The following is a 26,441-nucleotide window of genomic DNA, read 5'->3' as shown; positions in this document are numbered from 1 at the left end:
TATGAAAAAAAGTGACATCTCAGCACAGACAATGCATTACAGGTGTGTGGTTAGATTCTATCTGTATTCCAATCTTGAATCACAGTGGTTCTACTTCCAAAGTAGGAACTTATAAAATGTCAGATATCTATTAATTGCATGACATGTGATCTTGTGCTATAAATTCTGTGTCTTATGATCCTGCCCCACTAGCTCCCTGATGAAGGAGCAACGCTCTGAAACATAGTACCTTCAAATAAACCTGTTGGACTAGCCCCTGGTGTTGTCTGACTTACAGTAGTAGGAGGACCTTAAACAAGAGCCGAGAGATTGAAGGTAATTAGCAGAAGAAGCAGAGGCGCAGTGTCGTGCACACTTCCCACTGTGTTTGAGTAAAACTTGAAGCAGTTAGTTTTTGCCTGAATGCACTGTAATGTGGAATGCATTGCCTGAACAGACTGTGTCAGCAGCAACTTGGGTAAAGGAATGGGGTATATTCTTGACTTGGGAAGATAACAGTACTCTATGACTAATTAGATAGCTCCTTGAAACACCCATCAGAAGCATAAAGGGCCAAATGGTCGTCTTTGTGCTTGAATTACTTTGACTCACAATGGCTGAGACCTTGGCAATATTATTTTTAAACCATCTAATTATTGGTCTTATTTAGCCCAAGTGTTACGGATGAGATCCCTCAACACCAGCTTAAGCAGTGTAAAAGACCGTTCCACCTCCTGGGGAGTTTGCTCCCCTGTTGATGATTAAGTGGAGAGGAAAGAAATGAGTTTGATGTTCTGTAGCTTTCACCTTGGCATTGTGCGGGAAAGTCTATGGTTTAAGTGGAAGCTCAAATGCCTTGGATAGTTGCAGCTTTTAATTTGGTCAGTTTTTTAAAGATATGACGTGTTTCGTGTTTCCCACTTCTGGTGAGGATTCTTTCCGATATTTTTTGGTAAAAGCCAGTGATTTTGTTCTCCATCTCAATTTCACCCCTCCCCAATGATGACTGATGGCTCGAGGCACCTTTGGTAATTTGTAATGAAATATTGTGGAAAATGTTTTGTTCCTCAACATGCGCGCAGCTATGAATGATGATTTAATGCTCCATCAGGAATGAGGTGGTGGAAATTAAACACCCTGAAGAGAACTGTCGGTGCAATTATTTATAAATGGTCATGGTAACACTTTGCTGTAGTGATATTAAATCAGCATTTACATCAGTGTGTGCAATCCGTGTTCCTTTTGCATCATCCCGTCTGTTTACATTGAGTAGGATGTGAAGTAGTTTCTCTTCTACTTCAGAACACAAAGGTCTGACTGTGGAATACTTATTACATTCCTTCTCCCTTCAACGCAGTCAAGCTGTGCTGTTCAATAATTTAAAAGCAGATTGGCAGCAGATCTGCACAATCTCCAGTCATCTTTCTGAACCAACACATGAAAATTGTGTGCTTTTGCTGAGCTGGTTATGCCAAATATTCCGTAGGATGTGAATGGGTCATTCAGAGGTTAGTTCATGCATCACAGTCTGACCTCGCCCCATCTGAAAGGCATTTTGACGGTAGCATGTGCACCATCCATTAGAATTACAGCAACGAGATGGTGTCCATGGAAACAAGAATGAAATGAGAATCTGAGCAGGATTTTCATTGCTCAGTTGGAGGTTGACATGCAGAAACACGAGCCTCATTGTTGGTCTTAACCATATCTCTGTGGGGAGCAGCCCTGCCTCTGAATCAGACGGTTATGGTTTCAGATCCCACTCCAGAGTCTTCAGCATCAAATCTACAAGGAAATTTGTTTTTGCGGGACTGAGTTTAGACTGCACTCTTCAGGATGCTGTTTTGGCTGTAATATGTGGAGTTTGGGCTTCATCTGGCCCCTAATATGGGCAGATGGGTTCAGATGGATTTGCTCAGTGACCAGTTGGAGAGTTTTCCCTGGTGGCCAGACAATACTGACCCTTAATCAATATCACAAAAATGACACATCACCTTGTTACTGCTGCTTGTGAGATTTGGCTGCTATACTTCCTGTATTACTTGCTGTAGAAAGGAGTTCAGTGCTTTCAAAGTGATTTGGGGTGCCCTGAAGGTGAAGTGCATCTCTTAAGAGAGTGACATCTTTTCTGAAGACTATCAGCTAGATTGAAGACACTGCCATTCTTCCATGACTTGGGTTTGTGTTTGTCCCACATTGGTGAAAACAAATCAATGGGAAAGGAAGTTTGGGAAATTGTATTCCATGGTTCACTGGGATGTGTAGATGCTGCAATATCATTTGTTTGTTGATTGACTTATTTTCCTTTCCCACATGATCAGAGAGGTGACCAAAGTACAAAGTTCTGCTTTGTATCACCACATTTTAAAGAGTGTAATACGTGTCCACAGACTCTCACTGGGCACATGGTTTAATTTATTGAATGCATGATTCTTTCACTTCCCTGACCTTTTTCTCTGAAATGTCCAATTTATTCTCTGCCAATTCCAAGATCAACTAATAAAGATGTGTTGTGGACTCACCATCAACTAGTGAGTTTGCAGAACAAATAGGAGTGGAAATAAGCCATGTTGCTACTCAAGCTTGCTTTGTCATATTCCCTATATACCTTGATTTCCTTGGTGTCCGAAATCAGTCCGTCTCAGTCTTGAATGTACTCAGGTTTGAACATCCACAGCCCTCAACAGTTATTGCTTCTTAAATAATTGAGTTGCTTGGATACTATAGTCAGTGGGTGATGGAGTCATCAAAATCTCAAGGTCAGGTGCTATGCCCTTGGATTCTTTCACTTCCTGACCGAAAATAAAAAAGTAGATGATGGTAGAAAGCAGTAGGTTTGATCAAAATCTTGTGTTTTCTCCCTTTTTATGATTGTTTTGTCAGTTGAAGAGTGCGAGACATGAACATACCCTGTAGTTGACCCGCTCATGTTTGGAAGTTGAGCTAGTCAGGGCCAGGAATTGTAAGCCAACAGTCCCTGGGGATGTCTTGTTGTTTATACTGTACAGGAAAATTGAAGAGTCACTTGAGGGGTTTGGAATTGCAGGCGGCTCGTATGTAGAGCCTCAGTGAGACCTCATCTGGATTACCGCATCTTTGTTGGACATCAAATCCTCACCACATTTGTTGAGCTCAGCAATATGACTGGACAGCTTCACCAGAACTGTGCCATGGTTTAAAAGGTTAAATTTTGAGAACATGTTGCATAAGCCTCCTTTGAGCAGAGTGGCTTGAGGATGATCAGATTACTGTCCAATAGTCTGGACACCATGAAGCTACTTCTTTGAGTGACAGAATCCAGACTTGTTATCAGAAAATTAAAGCTAAACTATTTTAGAATATAACCAATTCATCAAAGTTAGAAATTTCTGATGCTTCCTTCTTTTAAAACCTGTGGATGTGAAACAATTGAAGTTTTCACAATTGTTCTTGATAAATCTATGGCCAAAGTATCAAGGTATGCAGACCATGAAGGGATAATACTGGCTGGAAAATAAACATTGACCGTGCCTTGATCGAATGGGGAAGCAGATTTAGGGGGGCAAGAATGTACCGGTTACTACATGTTCCTATTGGTCTCATAATAAATTTAGGAAAGATCACACAAGTGAGGAAAATGATCTAGTTTTACTCATAAATCAGTTCTAAATTGTCACAGGTTGCCAGAAAATATTCATAGAATGTGAGGGACCAAAGACACAAGGGAAAGCCAACAGGATAATTAGTGTGATAAAGGCCATCAAGTACTCAGAAGTATGGACACAAAGGCTTCTCATTCCTGTGCTTATACTCATCTAGTTGTGTGTGACATGCATCAACAGCTTGTCCTTTTATGTAAGTATTCAGTGAGCATTGTTTATGAAGTCAAATGTTTAAAGCTTAATGTAAAATTGCTTTCTTTTTCAGTTCGTCTCCATGACAGCATATCGGAAGAAGGATTTCACTACCTCGTGTTTGACTTGTGAGTACTAATCTACTGGGGGTGGTGTGCTTGTGGGAGATAATTCAAACTTAATAAAATTGTGAGCTGAATATTGTATAATCCTGTAAATCCTTGTTAATAGTCTGAGGTTCCTCCTAACATTTTCACTTTAAGTGACAACTTTGTAGGATAGTCCCGATCTCTGTCTTAATTTCCACTTGGACCTGTGATGAATTGAATAGCTTCTGCACTGTGTCATGTTGTAATTCCTGATGTCCTGATGGCTGAGTCCTGTCATTCAAATTGATGTTTGCCCATTTCAGTTATTGGATAGTGGGGGCTGACACTGAACTGCTTTCTTTACCATCAGCATCACATTGTCTCCAGATCATCACAGCTTGAATGGACATCAACATTCCTTTGAAAATAAACAAACAAGGATGGCCTGGCTTCTTTCTCTTCGAGATGAGAACCAGGGAAACAAGATCAGCAGGAAACTAGAAGATTAGGAAAGCTTTTAAGGTCAACAGAAAGCCACAAAACAAACTATAAAGAAAGAAAACTAGCACAGAATGTAAAGACAGATGGCAAAAGTTTCTGTAAATATGTAAAATGAAAAAGAGTGGCTAAAGTAAACATTGGTCCTTTAGGAGATGAGAAGGGGTGTTTAGCTATGGGATATGATGAAAAGGTTCAAGTCTTGAATAGGTATATTGTGTGGATCTTCACAGTGGAGGACACTAATAACATGCCAGTAATTGACAAAGAGACTAAGGTAGGTGAGGACCTGGAACAATCATTATTACGGAAGATGTAGTGTTGGGCAAGCTAATGGAGCTAAGGGTAGTCAAGTCTCCTGGCCCTGATGGAATGCATGCCAGGGTACTAAAAGAGATGGTGGGAGAAATAGCAAGTGCACGTGAGATAATTTTCCAAACTTGGCTTGACTGTAGGACAGGAGAAAGTGAGGACTGCACATGCTGGAGATCATGCTGAAAAATGTCTTGCTGGAAAAGCGCAGCAGGTCAGGCAGCATCCAAGGAACAGGAGAATCGATATTTCGGACATAAGCCCTTCTTCAGGAATGAGGAGAGTGTGCCAAGCAGGCTAAGATAAAAGGTAGGGAGGAGGGACTTGGGGGAGGGACGTTGTGAATGCATTAGGTGGAAGGAGGTTAAGGTGAGGGTGATAGGCCAGAGAGGGGGTGGGGTGGGAAGAAGAATGGTGCTGAGGTCAAGAAGGCGGTGCTGAGTCCGAGGGTTGAGACTGAGATAAGGTGGGGGGAGGGGAATTGAGAAAGCTGGAGAAATCTGCATTCATCCCGAGTGGTTAGAGGGTTCTAGGACAGTTCCAGCAGATTGAAAAACAGCAACTGTGATGCCACTGTTTAAAAGTGAAAGTAGACAAAAGGTGGGGACTTAGAGTCTGGTTAGCTTAACCTCTGTCAGAGGGAATATGCTTGAGTCTGTTATCAAGGAAGAAATAGCAAGGCATCTCAATAGAAATTACCCCGTTGGGGAGATGCAGCCTGGGGTCATGAAGGGCTGCTCATGCTTAAAAAATCTTTTGGAATTCTATGAAGACATTACAAGCAAGATGGACTACAGGGACCCAGTAAATGTGGTGTATCCAGATTTTCAAAAGACCTTCGACAAGATGCTGCACAAGAGGCTGCTGCATCAGATAAAAATGCCTAGCGTCAGGAATTAAAGAGTGGGGATAAATGAGTGTTATTCTGGTCAGCAGTCAGCAATGAGTGGTGTGCCTCAGGGATCAGTGTTAGGCCTACAATTAATCACAATTTACTTTGATGATTTGGAGTTGGGGACCATGTGAAGTGTGTCAAAGTTGAACAAATGACACTAAGATGCGTGGCAGAGCTAAATGTGCAGAGGACTGTGAAACTGTGCAGACGAACATAGGTACTTGAAGTGAGTGGGCACAGGTCAGGGAGATGAAATACAATGTTAATAAATGTGAAGCTATCCATTTTGGTCAGAGTCACAGTAAAAAGGCATATTAGTTGAATGGTACAAAGTTGCAGCATGCACGAATCTCAGAGGGTTGGTCTGCAGTTACAAGTAATTAGGAAAGCAAATGGAATTTTGTCCTTCATTGGTAAAGGGATTGAGTTTAAAAGCAGGGAGGTTATATTGCAGCTGTACAGGGTGCTGGTGAGGCCACACCTGGAGTGGTGTGTGCGGTTTGGGTCTCCTTACTTGAGAAACAATGTACTGGCAATCGAGGGGGTGAGAGAATGTTTACTAGGTTGGTTCTGGAGTTGAGGGAGTTGGTTTATAAGGACAGTAGACTGGGATTATATTCTTTGGAATTCAGAAAAATGAGGATGGATCTTATAGAAATATGTAAAATTCTGAAGGGAATAGATAAGATAGAAGTAGAGGGGATTATTCCACTGGCAAGTGAAACAAGGACTAAGGGGCATAGCCTCAAAATTAGGGAGAGGAGATTTAGGACTGAATTGAGAAGGACCTTCTTCACCCAGAGGGTTGTAAATCTGTGTAATTACCTGCCCAGTAAAGTGGTTGATGCTACTTCGGTGAAGCTCAGATAGAATTTTGGAACAGTAAAGGAATTAAGGGTGGACTGTGGCTAAGTGGAGCTGAATCCACAAAAAGATCAGCCATGATCATCTTGAATGGCAGAGCAGGCTCAAAGGGCCAGATAACCTACTCCTGCTCCTAGTTCTGATGTTAAGCTTCTTGAGTGTTTTGGAGCTGGATCCGTCCAGGCAAGTGTGGAATATTCCATCACACTCCTGATTTGTGCCACAGAGGTGGTGGACAGGTAGCACATTGAGTAGCACATTGCCAGAAACTGACCAGCTCTTGGGATATGGCTGTACATTTGCATTTCTGGGCAGAGGTCACCCCCCCCCCACACTGTTGCTGATTGGGCATTCAGTATCGGTAATGTGACTCATTGTCAAAGAGAGGTCAATTCCTTTTTCTTGGGAGTGTCATTGCCTGGCATTTTCGCAGTGTGAGTGTCACTTTCAAATTCTCAACCCAAGCCTGAGCATCATCCAAATCTTTGTGCACTGCTGTAGTTTCTGAGCAGTTGGACATGATACTGAACGCTGTGCAGTCATCAGTGAACATGGCCATTTCTGGCCTGACAGTGGTGGGAAAGTCATTCGTGAAGCATCTGAAGATGGTTGGGCAAAGGACATAACCCTGAGGAACTCTTACAGAGATGTTCTGGGACTCCAGCAGCTACAACCATTTTCCTTGGTGCTAGATATGACTCCAGTCATTGGATACTTTCCCTTTTGACGATATTGACTTCAATCATGCTAGGGCACTGGGGAGTGTCTGGAATAAGGTGGCCTGATGGAAACTAAATTGAGCATTGATGAACAGGTTATTGCTGTATAAGTTCAGTTTGGTTGATATGACTTTGTGTCACTTGGCTTGTGATTGAACATAACCTGATGGGGCAGTAAATAATCAGGCTGCATTTGTCCTGCAATTTTAAGGTCACAACATTTCTGGTCAATTTCACATATTGCTGGTGGGTGCCAGCTCTTGACATGACTGGTTCTCAAGCAGAAGTGTTCAGCATTACAACTGTTGTGCTTGGCCTTTGCTGAATTTGCTGCCTTGAGTCATTGCTTGCTATTATTTATTGTGAGGCAAACTGACTGAAGACAGAAGTGAGATGGTTGAAGACTGATGTCTGTGCTGCTGGAGACATCGACAGGAGGTCATAGTCACTGTGTCATGTGATATTCTCACTGAAACTGGTTCCAAATACTTCAGTCTTGTTGTTTGCACTGACATGCTGGGCTTTGCCATCAGATGATCGAGATGCTTGTACAACGATTGCACCAGCTCAGTTTTGAATTGTTGACCACAACTTGTGACTAGACTGCAGAGCTTTGAATGATCAGTTGGTTTGGGGATCATTTCACTCTGTTTGTAGCATGCTGCCATCACTGTTGAGCAAGCATGTCACCTCGTGCAGCTTTGCTAACTTGGCATTTTTCCCTTCACTGCATTGGCTTGATACAGCTTCATGACTTGCCAGCCCATTTGTTAATCAGTCACGTGGCACACCAGATCAGAATGGCACATTTCCTTCCTTCAATGTTTGAGGGTTATAAATTGGCAGTTTCACAGTGACCGTTATTGAGACAAGGTCAGTTTTTATTCGAGATCAGTGAAATACATGTAATACCCTGTGTGTACTGTGTGGAACAAGGTCAATCATGTGGATCTCTTGGAATCTGAGTTCCCTGATGGGGGCTGTTAACCTTGGAGAAAGTGAGGACTGCAGATGCTGAAGAGTCAGAGTCATAAAGTGTGGTGCTGGAAAAACACAGCAGGTCAGGCAGCATCCAAGGAGCAGGAGAGTCGATGCTTTGGGCTGAAAAGCCCTTCACTCTTCAGTTTCTCGGATGCTGCCTGACCGGCTGTGCTCTTCCAGTGTCACACTTTTCAAATCTGTTAAATCTGGGCTAATCAAGGAGCCCTGGCTGACAGACATAAACAGGAATGTCAGAGATTCTGTTCACCCTGAGGAAGCTGGATTAGGGGCAAGGACTCGACTTGAATAACCCTAAATAAAGGGTGACTTAGTGGTGGGATACTGGCCTCTGAGGAGTTATTTTACCTTGCTGCAGTGGTAAGAGTTGAAGTCATGTCTCTGGCATATGCAATCTATTCCTCGGAATAATTTAGCCAACAATATGACCACTGACTTTTAATTCCCACACTATTTACCTCACAGCAGGCATGTACCTGTTTCCAGAATTGCAAAATGGAATGTATTGGGCTGAGAACAACCTAGCCCTTCTTTTCCTGTTATACTCTGTACCCTCAACATTCCATCAGAATATGAATGGCCCCCAGTCACTTCAAGGCAGAATGCAGATTGCAAATGTGTCAACAGATCACAGTACAGTGTACATGGAGACAGAGGGAAAATGTGCATCTGGACTTGATAGTAAATCAGTGATTATCTTCAGTTTTCCAGCATATTCTGCAAGATCCTTTTTATGCTGCTTACTCATTTGTCTGCAGACAACGATGGAATTGTTCAGTGTCACTGCCTCATATTGCTCATTTGTTAGATCAGTTCTTAACCATCACAAATTCGAAAAGCAATTCAATGGAGAAAAATCTGCACTGCAGCACGTATACACAGAGACACAGATGGACAGTCAGACAGATGGTCATGCGCACACCCACACAAACATGGATGCAGACAGAAACCTAACCCACTGCAGAATGCTCACAGAGACAAACACATACACACTCTGTCACTAAAGACAGCAGAGTCTTGAAGAGGAATGGTAAAATTGTCTTCCTTCAGGCTTTTGTGCCAGTCTACAGGTCTCTCTTTGTTTTGGCTGTCTCTGTAACTTCAATGAATAATTTATTTATTGTCACTTGCATTTTTTAGTGAATAGTACAGTAAATGTAGTGACAACTTCAACATTTGCCAGAATGTGGCGCCATTTTGAATAGTTTAAGAATAAAAAGCATTAAAGATACAACTGAAAAGAGTTTTGAGCCCTGAGCCGGCTCACAAACAATGCCTGTGCCACCAACCCCCTTCCACCGCCTGTGCCAGATCCACCAAGCTTGGACTCACCATGCCTTGGACGCCAACTCTCTGGTGCTGTGCCCATCCTGCTGCTGCTGCCGGGTCCCATGCTGAACCCACACGCCCTGCAACCAGGGGTTATTGGTTTGCTGCCAGACCAGGCTGCCACGGACGCTGTTTTGTTCAGAGTTCTGCTCTGGCTGCTCTCCTATGATACATCGCCTTGCCGGCACCTCTAACTTTAAAAGGCTGCTGCCATCACCACCACCTCCAATTGTTGGAGAAGGTTCGCCTCCTTTGCCAGCCCCGAATGCAGGGAGAACATCCCTGATGCTGCTGCTGCCACCACCTCCAGTCTCGGTGAGGAACCACGCCTGCTGTTGCCTCTGAATGCCAGGAGGAGTTGCCATTCTGTGCACGTCCTGCTTTAGCTGTCATGTCGATTTCACTGACTAAACCACTGCTGAAGGCTGCACAGAAAAGAAAATCAAAAGGAAGAAAATGAAGGAGAAGAGTAGAAGTAGAAAGAAAAAATGGATAGCATGCGGGAGTGGATGAGCCCCAGGCAGGACCTGCATGCAGCCCTGCTACGCTGCTGCCATCTTGAATCTCTCAGTGAGATTCTCACTTACTCTTTTGATCTTTCATGTGTTAGCCAGTTTGCTTGGAGTCCTTAAGCTGTGGAATTCCCTTAATAAAACAATCTGCCCCTCCGACCTGTGTTAAAACATTTCTCAAAACCTTCTACTTCTGGTCAGCTATAGTTATATTTCTTACATAGCTCAGTTTTGTTACATATCTCTCTTGTGAAGTGCTGTGGAGCATTTTACTAATTCACAATTTTTACTGGACTGCAAGTTGTTCACTTGAGCTGTCCCAGTTTTGTTGATTACTGGGACACCTTAGCTCCTGCAAGACCTGTGGCAAATTGTGTTATAATTTGCAGAACTCATGCAGCAACTTGCAGTACAAGTTTAGATGTTTCAAAGCTATTGATTCATACCCAATAACCATGGTCCATTTCTCATGCGTTGCCACCGCCTGGTGACTTGTGACGACCACATGATAAAAATGCTTAAACAACTCGAAAAGGTAACTATGTGGACTCTGAATAGATTTTACACTGGATTGGGATTTCACTGAGGCCAAGTGTGAAAGAGTCACCGGGATAGCCTTTTAAGCAGGCAAGTTCATGGATGAAATCCATTTATGGCTTTTGTCATCTGAAAGTTGGCTTTTAGCAATGTGTGCACATGGGAGAACTACTCATCATCTCAAAGGTGCATGTTGCAATGAGACAGTCATTTGTGTGCCTGTTTCATATTTGGCCGTTGTTCAGAGACCTTGACCATCAGTCATTGATCACCAAGTGTGGATTTTATGACTGCACAGCAGTTTGATCCCCCGACAGCTACAGGCACGACTTGGTCTGATGGGATGAAATCAGTGAAAGAACATCACTGAATGGGTCAGTGACCCATGTCTTTTTCTGTATGTATACTTTTGTGCTGGTTCATTTGGTTTCCCTCAACTAACATCACAAGGACATTTGACCTATTTATTCATCTCCGTGTCAAAATAAAAGGGAAAAAAGGAGCTTTGGGTGATTTGATGGGGAAACTCTTAAACATTTGAAAATTATGAGCGATGTTTTGTAAGACTCAAGTCTCCAAAGTCCAATCGATATTCATGTTGACAGCCACACGCAGCCAATCTTGACCTGACTCTGAGACTGTTTGCACAGAGACTGTAAATCCTAAAAACCAGGAGCAAGAGGTGACCACTTTGCCCTTTAATCCTGCTTGGCCGTTCAATATGATAATGGCAGAACTTGTATCTCAATGCCATATTTCTGTTTTCACTTCATACTCCCCTCAATGCCTTCAACATCTGATGAAATATCTCTATTTCTTGAATATATTTTGGGACTTGACCTTCTGTGGTAGGGAATTCCACAGGTACAGTCCACTTTGGGAGAAGACACATTTCCTCATCTCTCCCCTAAATGGTTTACACTGGAAGCTGAGACTTTGACCCCTGATTGTAGAAACTCCAACCAGGGGAAATGTTCTCTCTGCATCTCGCCTGCCCAGCCAGTTAGAATTTTATGTTTCAGTCAGATCCCTTCTCCTCTTCTAAATTTGAGTGAAAACAGGCGTTGCTGAGCGAACCTTTGCTGCTGCCCATCCCTGTCCTTTCTTTGGTTGAGAGACCAACTTGATACAATGCTGCCAAGTGTAGTCTCCCCAAGGTCCTGTTTAACTGCAGGAAGACGTTCCTGTTTCTGAACAGGAATCCTTTTGCAGTGTAGACCAACATCCTAATTGCGGAGATGAACTCCTCTTGGTGCAATGGTGGTGATCCAGAAGGCCCAGTTCAAGACCATCCTGCACCAGAAGTGTGTAATAACATTTCTTTGAGCAGGCTAATTTTTTATTGCCTTCCTAATTGATTATCTACTTTTCACTGACTTGGGCAGACCTGGGTACCCATGTCCCTTTGTGCATCCATACGTCACAATATACCACTATTTCAGTAATACTCTACTTTTCTGTTTTGATATCACAGTGTAAAACATAATTTGGACATTTAGCCATGTTCTGCATCTGTCATGTTTGACTACTCAAGATGGTTTTACCACACATTGGCAGAGAACTGGAGATCATTTGACATTCTGCAAAAAGAAGCACCTCATTGTATTTCACTTAGTCCTCTGCTTACATTACTTCAGTCATGTTCCCTGGTCCACCAAAACTTTTCTGGAATCCACCAGGACTATGTATCATACTCTGACTGACTGACTGTTTTATGTAGATCTTTCCAATAAGTCTACGTTTTGGCTTTTCTAAGGTGAAAAAACAACCTTTCTACTGATGACCTTGAAACTGTGGATCCACATAGAAGTCCTTTTGTAGATTTATACTGAGGCCTGCATATATCACATCATAAAAGGAACCAAATTTGATGTGGTAATTGAGAAAGGCTCTGACTTTGATTCTCAGTTTTGTTGATTACTGGGGCACCTAAGCTTCTGCAAGACTTGTGGCAAATTGTGCTGTAATTTGCAGAACTCACGCAGCAACTTGCAGTACAAGTTTAGATGTTTCAAAGCTATTGAATCATACCCAATAACCATGATATTTTTAGCTTTCTATTTAATCGCTTTAACGAGACATTAGAATGTTTTTAGCTTTGAAATTACTGTGTCACCTATATGAGGCCATCACTGACTAGTGAATGATCGTCTCTGGTTAATCTCCCACTTAGAAATCTTGAAGACACAACCTGTTTGGAGATGCCCAACCCAGCTGTTTGTCATGACAGTGATCTACATTAAGAAGCATCTGTTCACCCCGGTGCACACACCTCCATGAATTCTCTTGTCCATTTGAAGGCTCAAAGGCATGAGAAATAGGAACAGAAGTAGGCTGTTCAACACTTTGAACCTGCTCTGCCATTTAGTAGGATGGTGGCTGACCCAATATTCCTCACATCTGCCTTCATGTCATGCACAAGCTTGAGGGGGGACAGTTGTCCCAATGCCTTGATACAGATGTGGGTTTCTCGTTCTGAGCAGTCTCCCTGCACACCAACCAATTACTGTCTCTAGGAAGCAAATAAAGTCCTCAAACAATTAAGGACCTGAGTAACCAAGTGTTGTGCACGCCCTTTGAAAGTCTTAACCATCAATGTGGACATGGCTTCCAACATGTATTAACTTGGGAAAAGTTTCAAATATTTCAACAAGGTTGTTGCGAGTGGCCATTTCTCCTTCAATGCAGTGCATGAACACAGAGCCACATTTCTTTCTTGGTCAAGCTGACTGTGTTATTAACCACCAATAATTCTTTCTGAGGCACCAAGCCTAATATGTGAGTGTGTAGTTTCCTGGGTTTGGACATTTTGAAGGATGGGTTATGTATGGGCTTTTTTCCTGTCAGTGACACTGATGCCAGACTACAGCCTCAAGTTTAATGCCTTCACCGGGCTCATGGAGCACCTGTGGATGAATGCCAGCAGTGATCATTTAGAAATCACTCATTCTTATTAAAAATTCATCTGCATTTACTTTGACACGTTTGGTTTGAATATCAGCTTTTCAGTGTGGTATTGATCATATCGCATCGTTCTCAGCACTGGAGGCTGACGCAAAGGAGCTATTTAAAATCCCTGCACGCACCAGGGAATTTCATCTGACAGCTTAACCTTCTCTCTGATCATCTTCATGGTCCTTGAGCGTTCTGTGCCCTATGTTCATCCAAGGAAAATGACTGCTAGAGCAAGAGTTTGGAGTGAACCATGGTCTAGGTATGGGCATGTAGCAGCCTCCTGGCTGTTAAAACATAGATTGTTAACTTGGTCAAACAGCAAGGCATGCTGGCTGTACCCGACACCTGGAGGAAGAACACCTCATCTTCTGCTTTGAAACCGTATGACCATACAGCATCAACGTTAACCTCACCAGTTTTCTCATCTCCCCTCCCCTCACCTTATTCCCAGATCCAAACCTCCAACTCGGCACCACCTTCTTGGACTGTCCTACCTGTCCATCTTCCTTCCCAACTATATGCTCCACCCTCCTCTCTGACCTACCATCATTACCCCCACCCACCCCACCTACATCTATCCTTCACCTTCCCCTACCCCCACATTCCTGATGAAGGTCTTATACCTGAAACGTCACTTTCCCTGTTCCTTGGATGCTGCCTGACCTGCTGTGCTTTTCCAGCACCACACTTTTCAACTCTGATTTCCAGCATCTGCAGTCCTCACTTTCTCCTATGCTGGGTATATTAACCAAGTATAGCTCTGAAGTCACAAAACCCACACACCGGGGACAGCACAGCGCCAGGAACCGGGATTTGATTCCAACCTCGGGCGACTGTCTGTGTGGAGTTGGTGCATTCTCCCCGTGTCTGTGTGGATGTCCTCGGTGCTCTGGTGTCTCCCCACAATCCAAAGTTGTGCAGGTTAGGTGAATTGGCCAAGCCCCAGTGTTCAGGGATGTGTAGGTTTGGTACATTAGTCAGGGGTAGAGTAGGAGGGCAAGGGGATGGGTCTGGGTGGGTTCCTCTTTGGAGGGTCGGTGTGGAATTGTTGGGCCAAATGGCCTGTTTCCACACAGTGGTGATTCTTTAATTCTATGAAACACAGCAGCCAGGTATTAATGTCATTACCACGATGTGAAAGGCAACTGTTATCCTGGACAGACATATCCTCAATAATGTCTCCACCAAACAAAGCAGGGCTCAGACAGAGAGGCACCAGGTGCTGCTCCACAAAGAAACGAACAGTAGCAGGCCATTCAAATGATTGACAATGTTTCAAGCTATTAAGTGTGTCTCCCTGATTGGCCAGGACTGCAGAAAGTTCCAGAAAACCATCCAAAATTGTATAAAAATAGGGTTCACCTGTAGGCCAAGCTCTCTCAACCACTCTTTTGAATCTTCCGGAGACCTTCTGAGGAGATTAGCTTGGTAAGAGGCAGATTCTGAATCAGTGGTGCTGGAAGAGCACAGCAGTTCAGGCAGCATCCAAGGAGCAGCGAAATCGACGTTTCAGGCAAAAGCCCTTCATCAGAAGAGGCAGAGACGAGCTGACGATCTGCAGAGAGAAAAAGAGAAAGCAGCTTCACAGACCCAGATTCAGAGCCAGAGAGACAACGACTGCATAAAACTGCAAGTGATTTGGCAAGTGTTGTTACCCTAAGGGACAAATCGAATTACAGATAGCTTGTTTGGTGTTAAAGGTTATTGTACCTACTTTCCTCATAAAATTGGGAGTGGTGTGCATTGATATTGGTATTGAATTTCCTGTTCCTTGGATGCTGCCTAACCTGCTGTGCTTTAACCAGCAACACATTTTCAGCTCTGATCTCCAGCATCTGCAGACCTCACTTTTTACTTGAATTCATAATGATTTGACCGCTTCAGTATTCTGGAACACCTGAGCAAATTCATTCATAACATTCTGGTTCAAGTTGTCTGATTTGTTTTAAGGAGGAACTAGACAACAGTCAACATTCAAAATTTGAAAAACTAAAGGTAACCATTGTTACTGTTGACCCTAAAGTCACTGCGTAATCAGTTTGTGTGTCTCTTAAGATTATTCTTCTCAAAACAGGATGTAACATCTGTGGAGCATTCTTGCGTTCTTGATGTCTGCTATTGTTTTGCTTTACTTGTTTCTTATTCCTACTGCCCATATTATTTTACCATCTTCAGAATTTTGATTCTCACGGCACAGACGGAGTCAGTTTGGTTCACTGTGCCTTTGCCAGTTCCTGTTCCCTGTTAATTTCAGATTTCCATTCTTGGCAATATTTTATCAGATTGACCAATCTCCTGAGCAGCAGGAATGGGAAAGGAGGTCAGCTGAGACCAAAGCATGAATCCGTCAAAGCTCGTCTCTGTTCAGAGTTAACAATTGTCTCTTTTTCTCTGCAGGGTTACTGGAGGAGAGCTATTTGAAGATATTGTAGCCAGAGAATATTACAGTGAAGCAGATGCAAGGTAATTTGTTTAATCAGTCATTTTCAGTGACAATGTAGGATTTTTGGATTCTACCAGATTGTCACCCGCACCCTGTACATCAGACATCATGGTCATTTCATTCTGTCTGTTTCAGAGAAAAAAAATTCACTGTGATTGCTTAACACAAATTCAATTCTGGTCTTGTATGAATCTTGGTTGGATGGAATGGATATGTCATGTAAACCATTTGGACTCTGTCAGTTCCACATAATTCTGGAGTATGCTCACACCATTGGGCACAAACCATTTGCACACCTTGAGACCTGAAATCATGTTGACTGTCAAATGGGTAGTTAAGTCTGTCATAGTGGATAACATCTTCACAACATTGTGCACACGCCAGAGAAACTTTGATCTGGCTGTGCTATATTTGCTTTCCTGGTTCAAGTCTCAGTTGAGTTGCAGGATTCAACTGGCCACCCTTTGCGTCTCTTGAAATAACTTAAATTCGTCAGTACTTAATAGAGTCGTAGAGCTGTACAGCATGGAAACAGAGCCTTCAGTCCAACCCATCCATGATGACCAGATATCCGTATAAATCTAATCCCATTTCCCAGCATCTGTATCATATCTCTCCAAACCCTTCCTATTCATATACACATCCAGATGCCTTTATAACTACACCATCTAGTTCTGGACTCCCCTACTTGAGGAAAAGACCTGCTCTATTTATTTTATCCATGCCCCTAATGATTTTATAAACGTCTCGGAGGTCACCCCTCGGTCTCCGATGCTCCAGCCTCAACCTATGCTCAAACCCTCCAGTCTTAGCAACATCCTTGTAAATCTTTTCTGAACCCTTTCAAGTTTCACAACGTCCTTCCTGGAGGAGGGAGACCAGAATTATACGTAGTATTCCAAAAGTGGCCTCACCAACATTCTGTACAGCTGCAACCTGACCTCCCAACTCCTATACTCAATGCAGTGACCAATAAAGGCAAGCATACCAAATGCCCTCTTCACTATCTGATCTAAGTGCAACTCTACCTTCAAGGAACAATGAACCTGAACTTCAAGGTCACTTAGTTCAGCAACACTCCCTCAGGATGTTACCATTAAGTCCATAAGTCTTGCTCTGATTTGCTTTTCCAAATTGCAGCGCCTCACATTTTTCTAAGTTAAACTTCATTTGCCACTCCTCAGCCCGTTGACCCACCTGATCAGGATCTGGCTGTACTCTGAAGTAATTTTTTCACTATCCACTCAACCTCCAATTTAGGATGACATCTGCAAACTTATAAACCATGCCTCCAATGTTTACATCCAGATCTTATATAGAAATGACAAAAAGCACTGGACCCAGGACCGATCCTTGTGACAGACTGTTGGTCACAGGCCTTCAGTCTGAAAAGGAACCCTCCACCACCACCTCCTGTCTTGTGTCTTCAAGCCAGTTCTGTACTTAAGTAGCTAGTTCTCCCTTAATTCTTATGTGATCTAACCTTGCTAACCAGTCTGTCATACAGAACTTTGTCGAATGCCTTACTGAAGTCCATATAGATCATGTCCACTGCTCTTCCCTCATCAATCCTCTTTGTTAGTCCTTCAGAAAACTCAGTCATGTTAGTGAGATATGATTTCCCACACACAAAGCCATGCTGACTATCCCTAATCAGTCTTTGCCTTTCCAAATACATGTAAATCATGTCCCAGGATTCCCTCCAACAACTAATGTCAGGCTCACTGGTCTATAGTTCCCTGGCTTTTCCTTACCACTTTGCTGAAATAATGACACCACATTAGCCAACCTCCAGATTTCTGGCACCTCATCTGTGACTGTCGATGATACAGATATCTCAGCAAGGCACCCAGCTATCAGTTCCCTAGCTTCCCACAGAGTTCTGGGGTACACCTGATTAGATCCTGAGGATTTATCCGCCTTTATATGTTTTAAGATGTCCAGCACCACCAGCTCTGTATTATGCACATTTACAAGATATTGCTATTTCTTTCCCCAGATTCTATATCTTCCATATCCTTGTCCACAGTTAACACTGATGCAAGATAGTAATTTAGTATCTCACCCATCTCCTGCGGTTTCACAAGTCGGCAGCCTTGCTGGTCTTCACTGGGCTCTATTCTCTCCCATGTTACTCTTATGTCCTTAATGTATTTGTAGAATGGATTCTCCTTAACCCTGGTCTTTCCAGAGAGCATCTCTGTGTGACTGAGTTATAAACTGGTGAATGCAAAGAGCAGTTCGAAGAATAAAAAGGGAAAAAAGTTGTGGATTTCAGCAAAAAAAGTATCTCTTCCAGCCCACTGGAAGAATCAAAGTATAATCTCTATATAATCCCACTCCTTAACCTTTTTAAATTAGCTCATGACATTAGAATGCGCTTCTTCTTCTGTTAAGACATGGAAGGAAAAATGTAATTAATCCGAAATGGATGAATACTCTTGTCCCCACTCACTTTGAACCGTGTGAACTGCTGGCAGGTGGAGGCTGTGTGCTGTCTGGACTGGCCAAACCAAGAGAAGGTTTGGTGAAATGCAGCATTCAACTTCAAAACTATCAATACTGCTGAAGTCATGACTTCAAAGATCGGATTTCCCCCGACATGCTAAATCCCGTGTCTTGATGAGATATTGTGTGTCAGTATAAGATGTTGAATGGTTGGCCATTTCCTCTTGTCCCCCAAAAGACAGGCATATATCCTTCATTCTAACCAAGTCCAAGTTGAGTATCCTAAACAGGGAATAACCATGATGTCTGTGAAAAGTGCTTTCTTTAGTAATATTTATCACACAGCAGTGATCCTGTTAAAGCATAGGATTTGGACAGTAGCACAGCAGACCTTTGGGGTTTGCAGGAATTGTCTTGATAGTTGAGTAATTGAAGAGCAAGCAGCTGCAGGCCACAGGCAGATTCAGTTAAGTCAGTGAAAGTAAATCAATGCCTTCCACAAATAAAAAACTTCAAGTGATTGGGGAAGAGAAAGAATTCTGATAGCTGAAAATACTCTCTTAAGATGCTTGGTTGGGGGTGAGAGGTGTGACGAAGATGTCCTTTAACAAGTTTAGTTTGTCTTTGTTTTTTTCCATGGAGGTCGTAAATGCAGAAGTTCCATTCTGTCTGGTTTGGATGAGCTTTAGGGCCAGTTTGATTGTAGCTCGCAGATACTGCCTCAGGCAAAAGGCTTACAGGTTAAAAAAAACACTTGTACAATGAAAGGGGAGTGGCCAGTTCTCCCAGCTTAACTTTACTCTGGTTGGGTTTGGTTTTAGCAAGCAGTCATCTTTTTTGTGGCTATAAGAAGGTGATCTGTGTTGAATCCCTCTGTCATCTCTTTCCTGTGAGACCCTGTGTTTGATTTTACCTTTTTTGCTCAGGTGTGTTTATGGGAATTGTTACAGGAATTTGGAACTGTCTCATTAAATTGGGATGACCTATTGGGTTTTTGGATAGGTTAAGTTATTCTATATTCTGCTGTCTTTTGTTGGTGTTTCATTTGGTACTCTGTAAATACATTCTGTTCTGTTTAAAACCTTCTGGAATATCCACTTTACACCTTCTCAAAACAATTAGAAAAGTTAGGGTCTGGGCTTTTGAAGTGTTTTGAGGTGGTCTGGCCTGATGCTTAATGGGTCGGCATGGTGGCTGAGTGGTTAACACTGCTGCCTCACAGCGTTAGGGAGCCGGGTTCAATTCCAGCCTCGGGTGACTGTATGGAGTTTGCACATTCTCCACATGTCTGCGCGGGTTTCCTCTGGGTGTTCCGGTGTCCTCCCACATTTCATAGATGTGCAGGGGTGTTCAGGGGTGCGTAGGGTAAGTGCATTAGTCAAGGGTAAATATAGGACAGTAGGGAAAGGGAATGGGTCTGGGTGGGTTACTCTTCAGAGGGTTGGTGGACTGATGGGCTTGTTTCCACACTGTAGGGATTCTATTCTTTAACAGAGGGCATGTCTTCTGGGATGATGATGGACTTGGTCTGAGATGTGTTGACTTGTTGCTTGCTTGTGGAACAAGTGTGATTGGAGTGTGCCTGAGCTGTTAGCCAACAATGCAAAAAAGGGTGCCAAACTCCCCCTCAATGGTGAATCCCTCCCAGAATCGAGTGAATCTAGTCATTTTGGATGAAGAAGGAATATCCCCAGCCAGATGGTCGTAAATAGCTGTAATTCACTCACCACAGGGGGCATAGACGCATGCAAAAATGCACATAGGAAACAGGAGTCAGTCATTCGACATTTCCTGATATTAAGATCTTGTGGAAAAGTCTCCAACACTATACTGTGCCGATCAGTCTTGATTTGGGCATTGGGAAGGTACATCGGGAATGATGGGTGTGCAACATGTTAAGTTTCTGTTCAGCAAAGTGAGAGACAGTTCAAAAATGCGCCCAGTACAGTCACGGCAAGATGAGAATGTTATGATGAGGAAGAGTCACCTGTCAGGCATTACTAACAAAAAGCGACGCCCGCCCCCCCCACTCACACACTCAAAAGGTTTGTGGAGGTTGTCTGCCATATTTTAAAGGAGTTACAGTTTGCAAGGATTGAAAATAATTTCATAGTGATATTGTTGTGTTCCTTTGGCAGTTGCAGGAATGTATATTTTACTTCAGAGTGTGTGGCTGTCAAATTGTATTGGGTGGTTTTTCAACTGATCGGGGAGGTACAAAGACTCGACAGACAGTGATTTAGCCTCACTTCTATCTGTTCATGACCTTGCACTGGTGCCTCTCATTAACTGTATGTTCTGTTTTGGTCTGCATTTCATTGTTTAAGATTGAATCCTGCAAATCTGCCAGTGGTTATCTCACCTTGCCTGCTTGAATTAAATTAGGGGAAGAAAATTAAAGCCAGCATAAATGCTGTTAACAGGATCACTGCTTCAAGGGACTGTCCACTGTTGTCACTGATTTTTATTTGATTTACCAACTGAATTTATGAGAAATGCTAATTATTTTTTGTTTCTTCATCTACTTTCGGGGAAGGGGAGGGTCAAGAAGTGTCACACGAAGGAACCTGACAGAGTGGATGGTCCCTTCAACCTTGGTGAATATTTGGTGATGTCAGGGGACTGGGCTGTTCCTGTTCTGATGGTCTAGGAATTGAAAGACCCTGTAATACAATACATTAGCCTTTGCTTGTATAATTTTAATTTCATTCTTCCTGCACCTCAAGCTATTCCTTTGTGTTTTAATTGTGCTTGCACATGTTTACATCTGTGATGACCTCACTTCTGAATGTTTTCTGTGCCAGTTTTCCCGTTTTGTCTCTGATGTTAAGAAAAAGAAGATTTTTATTTTAATTGTGAGTGAACTTGGGAGGAAGAGTAAGGTAATTTCTGATGTTCGGACTCTCCTAAATTTTTGTGTTTCCAACCCTTCCCCTCGGTTTAACTCAGGATTTGGGGACATGATCAGTCAGGTTAAAGAATAAGGAGATTGGCTGTTGTATTTAGTCAAACTAATTTACAAAATGTTGGCTATGAGGAAGTAAAAGTTGGAAGACACTGAGAAGAAACCTTTTACGAACTCACTGCCAGGGTAAGATTCACAATTTGTAGAGTTCCCAGAATGACTTTGTTGATAACTTTACAGACATGGTGATTGTGTCTGTCCATCTCAGACATCCTTCTTAATCCTGTTGAAATAGAATTTGTTCTGCAAGTAATGGAAGATTCTGGCATTGGTAACAAAATCTGTCACATTGACCTGTGATGTCCAGAACACCTGCATGTTGTTCATAACTTAAAGCTGTTCACAGATGTTCAGAAGAATATACATCTTGGGTTCCGTGGCTCTGGAGTTGCTCAAGTCATCGGGTGACCTTCAGTTCTCAGTGCAATGATACCACTCACCAAGGTGATGTGATGGATCAGCTCCTTCCTATTATCTGAGCCGACACAAACATTTGCAGCATTCCCCTAGCAGTGGAAGCAAGTTCAGCAATGGTCCAGCACTCATGGGAGCCAATTTCAAAAGAGGAGATGACTGAGGGGCTCTGTGCCCCTGTTAGCCTGAATCTGCACCTTGTTCGTAATTTTCAGAATACTGCTTGTGCTGACTTTCCAATCCTTCACACTTGTGCATTGATTTTGCTGGACATTTGTATTGGTCCACGTTTTCTCAGCAATCTTTGCTGCTTTCCTAAACTAGTGGATTTTAATTCCTTTTCAGATTGGAGTTAAGATATAATCTAGAGACAATGGGTTTCTTTATTCACAGATTAATCCTATTTAAAAAAAAATCAGTGGGAGAGGTTAACCTGTGCCTGTGCATTGCTGTGTACAGTTGTCATTGGTGATGAGAAGATTTGTTGGAACAAACCCCTGTCCAAGACTGTTTCCCCCTCGTTATGCTGTTCTGACATTCCCCAGGCACCAAGGACCAGAGTGAAGAGATGAATACAGACTTCAATTCCACTATTTCGTGTTGCCAAATGATTGTTCTCAGGTCCATGGAAACACTGCTCATGTGAACAAACTTCAAATTGATTGGTTCATCGGCCAATGATGAACAAGTGGTGAAAGAAGTCGGCTCCTGCTTACTGGTGTTAATTGACTTATACTTAATTTATACAAGGGCTGTGGCACTGTGGTTTGTATTACTTGGCAGATCTTTGTTACACAGCCTTGTTTAAAAACAAGTGGGTCGTTCGCCTCACTGCTCCAATAGAAGAATGTATAATTTTGTTTTTTCAAAACAGCCTCTCTCAAGTGATCTTCAGCAGTTAGTGCCATTATTACATTTAATTATAATTATTAGACCAGAACAAGACAGTCTTTTGTTTTAGATTGGAGGTGATAGAAAGGCTAAAGGGATTTTGTTTTACATAGTATTCCCCCATCATCATTGTTCTAAATCACAATTTTTACTACCCATTGACAAATGCTACTTTTTTGGGGGGGGATTGCTGTTCAAACCAACCATAATTTCCAGTGTCATTTCTCAGTGCTGAGTATGATGATGTGGGGGAGGGGGTCCTGTGTCAGTCAAGATCTTAGCACAACTTCCTCAATAAATCCTCAACATTATTCTGTACATCATGGGAAACTGTGGCTTCTTGATAATTTCATGAGACAAGTAATGCAGAGGCACAGGATACTTCAAGGACGCAGGTTCAAATCCCGTGGCAATTGGTGGAATTGAAGTTTAATGATAGAGTTAGAAAACCCATCTGACTGACTCAAATTTGTTCGGGAAGGGTTTCTGCCATCCTTAGCCAGTCCGGTTTATGTTTAACTCTAGACCAACAGCAATATGATTCACACTTCACTGCCCTATGAAATGGCCCAGCAAGCCACTTGGTTAAAGAACAACTAGTCATGGATAATGAATGCTGACCTGGTCAGCAACACCCACCATCCAGTGAAAGCACGAAAGGCCTGAGTTACAAGGCTGCTTACGTTGGCATTGTCCCCTCATCCATGAGGAAGTGAAAGAGGGTGGTAGGGTTCAAGCAGAATTCCCCAACCAGGTTCCCAGCTTTGTGATTGTCAAGGTAAGTAGTGTTGCAGCATTGTTGGCTGGTTGTACCTTTGTTATACATCAGTCTTTCTGTCGATCACAGAAAGAGGAGAATGAAAGCCCTTGTGTGAATGCCACTTTTGAGATCTGTTTAGGATTTTTAACGATGCTGGATCTCCAGGGAAGTACTTTTTCGAATGTCATTGCTGTTGCAATGTAGAAAGCAGACATCAAGCTCCCACAAACAGCAAACGTGGGAACAATGACTGAATCTGTTTTAGTGATGTGATTGTGGAATAACAAATCACAGACACAGTGGGAAGAATTCATCTGTTGTTCTTGCAACATGTGAGCTTTTCTAGCGACTGGAGATGGGGCCTTGGTTTGATGGCTGATCCAAATACCAGCAGGTTGCACATTGCAGCACACCCTCAACTCAGATTTTTGTGCTTTAGTTTCTTGGATGGCAGTTTGAAGCCACAGCTTCTGATTCCAAGGTGGGAGTGTTAGTAACTCAGCCATGGCTGGCACTGCAGTAGTGGAAAGCCACTTGGCAAATCCAGAGTGCCTTCTGAATGGAGACCAAGTGTGGGATTCCCTTCTGATTGAAGCGGCTTGACAGCTGGTTTGAAGAAAAGGTCTAAAGTACAGGTCACAATTCAGGCTTTTTAATTGGCAAGGACATCTTTCTATCAAAAAGAACAGGATTAATTCAGCAGAATTGCTGCGGAGACGAGCCTGGACCCAAGCGGAGGGGACACCCAAGTCCTTGATATACTTGTGCATTTTATTCTCATACAATTTGATCAGAAATACAAAATGCGGAAGGATGGAGCTTTCTGTGGCAGAAATAGCTGTGAAATATTTTTCAAAGCACAGAAGAGTCTGCTAAAATCAGTTTTCACTGAGGATGCTATCATCCCGAAAATTCTTTCACATCTTTGGAACAGTTGTGCTTCTAACTACTTCCAAGCTAGCTTCTCCTCCTACAGTCAGTAAAATACAACATTACAGTACATTTGGTCTGTCTCCGAGTGTTCTGATACGATATCACTTGGGACACAGCTTTATTTATATCTTTGAAATAATATGTTTCACACCTGGATACACCTATCAAGCTGTTATATTGTAAAATGCCTGTGTAAACTTGGAAGATGTGTTATAACATCCTTTGCTGGAGGTGGAAGTGCTGCAGTGTTGCTCCTGAGTCAGAGGTGATGCATTCATTTCTCGCTCTCACAGAACTGGAGCTGACATTTCCATACCAGTGCAAAGTTTATACTGCACTGTTGGGAGTAGTTTCTCCAGTGGAAATAAAAGATAGCACTGCAATATTGGAAGAGTTTTCTCAATGTCCAAATTAACATCTCTCAGCCAGCAGATTATCTTGACATTTATCTCATTGCTGTTTGTGGAATGAAAAGAATGCTGGGAACACTTAACAGGTTGCTGTGATTCCAGACTGAGAGCTGACTTTGTCGATCATTTTTGTTTCTCTTTTAATGAGGTGGTCTAACCCAGAAGCAAGCACACGAAACCAAGCTTTTTACAGGTTACACATGTTTCAATATTTCAAAGCACACAGTTTCATGTGATTATGCAATTCCATTAATCCTAACAGCACCCATTTACAGTACTCAAACTCTAGAGAGAAAACCCTTCTCTATCAGGTGTACAGAGCTTAACTGACCCTTCAATTCCTGTTCTTGAGAATGTGAGCTGCTTTCTCGATTCTTCATTCATTGAGCTTAGACTTGCTCAGTTTCAACTTGCAGTTTTCAACCCAACATTTATTGAATTTCAAACTAAAATCCTTGGACTGAGGTAACCTATTTCTGAACAGTTTGAAGCAATCCCCTTCAGGTGAAGCTGTTCCTATTTGAACCAGGATTTCTGCAAAATAACTGAAACCAAAATCTTTTCCAAATCTCTTGGTGTTTCTGTCCTACCAATAGAAATGCTGTTAAGTTCCTTCCACCTGAAGTCTATCTACTGCCTTTGTAAAAAAATCTCCCAATGTGAACAAATTCCCATTGGCTTCCAAGAACCATCTCTCTCAGGTATTTTCTTTGAACAAAACAAAGCTTCAGAAGGTTTTACAAGTGAAGCATCAAATCCTTTCATTCATACAGACCAAAGCACATGCACCATGAAGTCAAACTTCAAACTGGAAGATAAATTATGTTGAAATATATAATCTACAAGAATGTGAAGACACAAAACAGAGTTTGTGTTTCGTTTGTCTGAAACCTGCTTTTCTGTCTGCCCAGATTCTGCCAGACCTGTTGATTATTTCCAGTGCTTTCTGGTTGTACTTGAGCCTTTATTCCTGATGAAGGGCTTTTGCCCGAAAAGTCGATTTGGCTGCTCGTTGGATGCTGCCTGAACTGCTGTGCTCTTCCAGCATCACTGATCCAGAATCTGGTTTCCAGCATCTGCAGTCATTGTTTTTACCACCTTGAGATTTTGAGTTGAGAGAATATTTGCCTTTGTATTGTTGTTTGTACTATCTTACTTTGTGCAGTTTGGCAACTGTGTTTGACTATGGTACAACAGGGAGTTCACTTGAACCTTTGTTCAATGGCTGGAAAGCATTCTTGGACATCCTAATGGTGTGAAAGGTGCTGTGGAGACATTTATATTTGAAAAGGTAAAAATCAAGATAAATCAAAGATGGAGACTCAGTTTATGACTGTGCACCTTAGTCCTTTTACAGCTGTTTCCCAGCCGCACTCCTCTCCTCCCCCCTACTCCATTGACCTGAAAACATGTGACTTGACTGTGTTGTGGAGTTGTATTTGGTCCTTTGCACAGATTTTCACAGTCACATTTTGTAGATAAAAATCTCACTTGTTATAAAACAACCTATGCCTCGATCCTTTGAAGAATTCCATAGGAGATCTGTTCATATACATGTCTTGCATAACTTTCAAATTTCTCAGATGAATGGCATCTGCCTTTGTTAAACCACCAGGCAATTCCTTTGTAGTTACAGAGCATGCTGATCTGCTGTGG

General features: G+C 42.5%; 1 protein-coding gene across 50 annotated transcripts in view; it reads left to right on the top strand.

The window, feature by feature from the left end:
• The window catches only part of LOC132836823 (calcium/calmodulin-dependent protein kinase type II subunit beta), a 262,349-nt gene that overhangs the window by 106,812 nt on the left and 129,096 nt on the right, over positions 1-26,441 (top strand). For all 50 annotated transcript variants that reach the window (XM_060856344.1, XM_060856319.1, XM_060856341.1 and 47 more), the window contains 2 exons: positions 3,886-3,940; positions 15,919-15,984. In XM_060856344.1, coding sequence (XP_060712327.1) covers positions 3,886-3,940; positions 15,919-15,984 — 121 coding nt within the window. The remainder of the gene's footprint in view (positions 1-3,885; positions 3,941-15,918; positions 15,985-26,441) is intronic.

This window comes from Hemiscyllium ocellatum, chromosome 48 (assembly GCF_020745735.1).
Source record: "Hemiscyllium ocellatum isolate sHemOce1 chromosome 48, sHemOce1.pat.X.cur, whole genome shotgun sequence".
Taxonomy (NCBI): Eukaryota; Metazoa; Chordata; class Chondrichthyes; order Orectolobiformes; family Hemiscylliidae; genus Hemiscyllium; species Hemiscyllium ocellatum.
The sequence above is the reverse complement of the archived record's forward strand: the minus strand, read 5'-3'. Positions and strand labels throughout refer to the sequence as shown.